A 4,550-nucleotide genomic window follows, 5' to 3' on the forward strand; every position below is an offset into this window, starting at 1 on the left:
AAGAAAAAAAAAGAAAATTAATCCCATGGGTGAAAAGATATCTTCAGATTTCCTAGGTATCTTGAGAAATGAGTTTGTATTCCTCTAACAGATTTAGGGGGAGTGGGACCTACGCCATATTTTCATGTGAGTTGTTATTGTTGTTTTGTTTATTTGTGCTTGTATTTGTGACTGAATTATAGTTCCTAGCCATTTGCGGTTATGAAGAACATTTGAAGAATTGAATGAAAGTTCTAGACTTCACCCCAGAAAAATGTGTGTGCACACATACATACAATTGTGCATATAATTTCGGGAGGGTGGTGTCCTTCCCACAAGAAGCCCACCTACAGATATCACCCATCCAGGAGTCCATAGACACAGTTTAAAATCTCTGAAAGCTGGGTATGTCTCCCAGCTCTCCCACTGTTCAGCTATGTGATCTTAAGACACTCTACATCTCTGAGCTCCATTCTAGTCAGCCATGACTAGTGGAGGGAAGAAATTGCTACCCTGGCTCATGCTAATTTTAGAGAACAGCGATTGACAAGACCCTCTTTAACGATTTAAATAAGCCCGCAACCACAGAAGCTTTGCCATCCGAAAATTACATGAAGAAATGGAGAGGGAGCTGAGGATTGTTAGCCAGAGAAAGAAAAACCCAGTGGGTTGAAAGGGTTTTCATGTGAATCAAGATGTAGTCTTATTCCGTAAGAGGCTCCAGAGGGGAGACCAGGAGGAAGCAGAGTGCCTTGGTGTTAGAGTGATTTAGAGTTGAAAAGACGTGGGTTAAATCCAGATCGGCCATTTACTGGACAGGTTTTTAATCTTCAAGGTCTTTAAAATGGAAGTGATAATGGCACCCATTTCTTATGGATTTGCGGACAATCAAAAGAGATAATACATTGAATGTGCATGGTGTTAAAACAATGGCAGACCTACAATGGTAGGTACTAGCTTCTCTAATAAACTCTCTGACCCTCTATTTATCTATAAAATGAGGATAATATCTGTACCTGCCTAGGAGGTTGTTGAGAGATTCAAAAAAGAATATTAACGCAAAAATGCTGAGCACAGTACCTAATGCATAAATAAGTCCTTGATGGACATTAACCACAATGATCCCTATGAATGTTTCACTACAAAAAAGAAAAAGAAAAAACAGTGGGAAGAGAGGAAATAGGGAGTGAAGGAATTTTATTTCCATCTGTTTGTATGTACCCCTAACAAAAATGCATTAGCGTAATGTTTGTGTAATTTAAAATAAATGAATAGTAGTTAAAAGAATATGACTTTTAATTTCAGATTAGAAATCCAGATAAAATAAAATGATATCTAAAGAGTGTAGAATCAGAGCTAGACATCCTAGATTTGACGCCTGAGAGCTGTGTGGACTTGGGAGATTTAGATAAAACAGAACTATGAGCATCTGCTGAAGAGGGATTAAATGAAGTGGTCCAGGAAGACAGCTTGACACTGAACTAGCACGTAACACCTGCTCAGTGAACCCTGCTTTTCATCCCTAATGACTAAATGTTCCACAGAGACTGACCAGCCTTCTTACACCAAGCTCCTCTTCAGCCAAGCAGCAAGTGTTCTCTGTTCTGGGATTTGGTAAAGGAGGAGAGAAATGAAAATTATCAAGAAGCTTATAGAAGGTAAAAATCACAGGACCTTTTGTTCCCCTGTAATTCAATGTAAAATAGTCCAAGATTTCAATGGAACAAAGGATGATGGTGTTAGAACGTTCTGCCTAGTTTCCATCACTTTTCTAGTCACTGCCTTCTCTGTCATCTGTTAGAAAGTAGTCCCCCACCCTTACCCCATCCCATAGACAAACGGGGTTTGGATCTTTGGCACCCCATTTCCCTTAAATTATCGACTCCTAGTCCAGATTTTCTGTTTTCCCACTGTATGAGTTAGTGCAGGCCTAAGCGTCTTACCACCAGGTCCCCTTTGCATTTCATCTTGAGTTACAGTCTTAACTTCCAAACCTGTCCGCTTCCATTCACTCTTGTCTGGCCCCTCCAATTCCATCTTCTGAACTTTTGAGAGTGATGTTACATTGTCTCCTTCACAGAATTAAAGGATACCTGTTTCCTGGCCAGTAAACATACAGAGAGGAACTCAAACTCTCTGTTAATCATGATAAGGAAAGGACAAGATGGGCTGGACATGGTGGCTCATGCCTGTAACCCCAGCACTTTGGGAGGCCGAGACGTTTGGATCAGCTGACCTCAGGAGTTCAAGACCACTCAGGGCAGAGTGGTGAAACCCCATTTCTACTAAAATTAGCCAGACATGGTGGCATGTGCCTGTAGTCCCAGCTACTCGGGAGACTGAGGCATGAGAATCGCTTGAGTGTGGGAGGCAGAAGGAAGGAGGGAGGAAGGAAGGAAGGAAGGAAGGAAGGAAGGAAGGAAGGAAGGAAGGAAGGAAATAAGGAAGGAAGGAAGGGAGAGAGGGAGGGAGGGAGGGAGGGAGGGAGGAACAAGATGACATTTTCTTTTCAGAAGATTGAAAAAGTTAAATGGTCATATCAAGTGTCGGGAGGATATGGGAAAGCAGATACTCTGTGGGTGGAAAAATAAATTGGCACAGCCTTTTCTGAGAATATTTTTCTACAAGCTATTAAATTTAAAGGTGCACATTTCTTTTAACCAGTAATTTTTACTTTTTGGTCGCCATCCTAGCTAGAGAAACACTTGCATGAATGGTTAGGCAGGCATGAATGTACTGGGATGTTCACTACAGCACTGTTTATAAAAAGGAAGCATTGGAACAACCTAAATGTCCCTCAATAGTCAAGAGATATCGTGAGTACTCACAATATAAAATATTACACAGCAGTTTAACATAATGATACCTATCTACATAGACTAAAGAAGAACGTGGTCCAATATATAACAATCAGTGGTAAAACAAAATGTAGTATGATAACATTTTTTAAAGGCTTGCACAAAACCAAGCTATATATTTCTATATCTATCCAGACACATAGGGAATGGAAAAAAGACCTAGAATGATCATCTTCAACTAATAACAGTTATTGTCTCATGTGAGAGGGCTGGGATCGAGGACAAGGAGTGAAAGAGAATTGTATTTCTGTTTTTATGCAACCCTAACAAAAATGCATTAATGTAATATTTGTGTAATTTAAAATAAAAAAATAAAAATTTGAAAAAAGAATAGGTGGCTTTCCTACTATCATTCCTGGTGTCAAGTCAGAAGTTGCTAAGGAAGAAGGAAGATCTCAACAGAGGGGCTTCAGAGATGAGCAGAGGAGAGGAGAAGCCAGCACTGATGCTTGCAGCGTGCTTCACTTTCACCCCAGCTGGCAGGAGGATGTGGGACGTGGCCACGAAGGAGCCAGAATAGTTGAATCCCAAGGCAAGCAGGCAGATGACAGATTGTTTCCACAGCCAAAGACGAGCCACTCATAAGAACACAGCCCCGGGCCAGGCAAGGTGGCTCACTCCTGTAATCCCAGCACTTTGGGAGGCCAAGGTGGAAGGATCACTTGAGGCCAAGGGGTTTGAAACCAGCCTGGGCAACATGGTGAGACTTTGTCTCTAAAAAAAAAAAAAAAAAAAAAATTAATAAAGTAAAATAAAATAAAATAAAAAATCACAGACCCCTTACCTCCAGGCTGAGGAGAAGTCACTGAGTCACTTGTTGTCCACATTGACACATGGGATGTTGATGGGAGATCCCAAACTTTGGACTCTTTGGGAAAAAGGGGGAAACAGAAAATAGACTTAGATCAATGCCTGTCTTCCTGCTTTTGGTACCTGACTGTTCCTATACTGACTTCTTTCTTAAAAAAAAAAAAAAAAATAGTATCCAGACACTGTCCTAAGTGACATACATGCATCTGTCATTTAATTCTTAGAAAGAGCCACAGGATAGGTGTTATTTCCATTTTACTAGTGAGGAAACTAAGGCCCAGAGAGATTAGGTGCTTAGCTAAGATCATACAGCAGGAAAGGCAAGATTTGTACTTAGGCAGAGTGAAGCCAGAGTGCCCACATAAATCACTCTGCCGTACTGTGTCCCTATGTTACACTATCACAAACACTGATTTATTTCTCTTATACATGTCTGTTTTCCTCTGCCAGATTATTAGCTTCATTATGGCAGCCGCTGCCATGTTAATGCTTACAAATGTGCCAGGCATTCTTCTAAGTCCTTACATGCGTGAAGTTATACAACTCTACAACAAACCTAGGAATAAACTGAGGTCAGGGACCCCCAGCAAAAAGTAGTAGAACTGGGAGTCAAACCCAAGTGATCTTCTCTAGCACCCCCAAGGATGCCAATCGTGTCTTATTTTAGGGTATACTCTGTCCTGGACCCCAGTGACTACCTAAAGAAGGTTTGATGGGTAGGAGAAAGGACAAATAAATGAAAGAATGACAATTCTCCCCCCACTCTAAAAAAAGCCAATCAGGCCAGGCAAGGTGGCTCACGCCTGTAATCCCAGCACTTTGGGAGGCCGAGGCGGGTGGATCACGAGGTCAAGAGATCGAGACCATCCTGGTCAACATGGTGAAACCCCGTCTCTACTAAAA

At 41.3% G+C, this 4,550-nt stretch overlaps 1 protein-coding gene across 3 annotated transcripts in view; it reads right to left on the reverse strand.

Annotated features, from left to right (window-relative positions):
- TIMD4 (T cell immunoglobulin and mucin domain containing 4) overlaps positions 1-4,550 on the reverse strand; it is a 43,238-nt gene that overhangs the window by 24,826 nt on the left and 13,862 nt on the right. For all 3 annotated transcript variants that reach the window (XM_017514194.2, XM_017514195.2, XM_017514193.2), the window contains exon 5: positions 3,622-3,705. In XM_017514194.2, the coding sequence (XP_017369683.1) occupies positions 3,622-3,705 (84 nt within the window). The remainder of the gene's footprint in view (positions 1-3,621; positions 3,706-4,550) is intronic.

The sequence above is a fragment of the Cebus imitator genome, unplaced genomic scaffold (genome assembly GCF_001604975.1).
Source record: "Cebus imitator isolate Cc_AM_T3 unplaced genomic scaffold, Cebus_imitator-1.0 Scaffold519, whole genome shotgun sequence".
NCBI lineage: Eukaryota > Metazoa > Chordata > Mammalia > Primates > Cebidae > Cebus > Cebus imitator.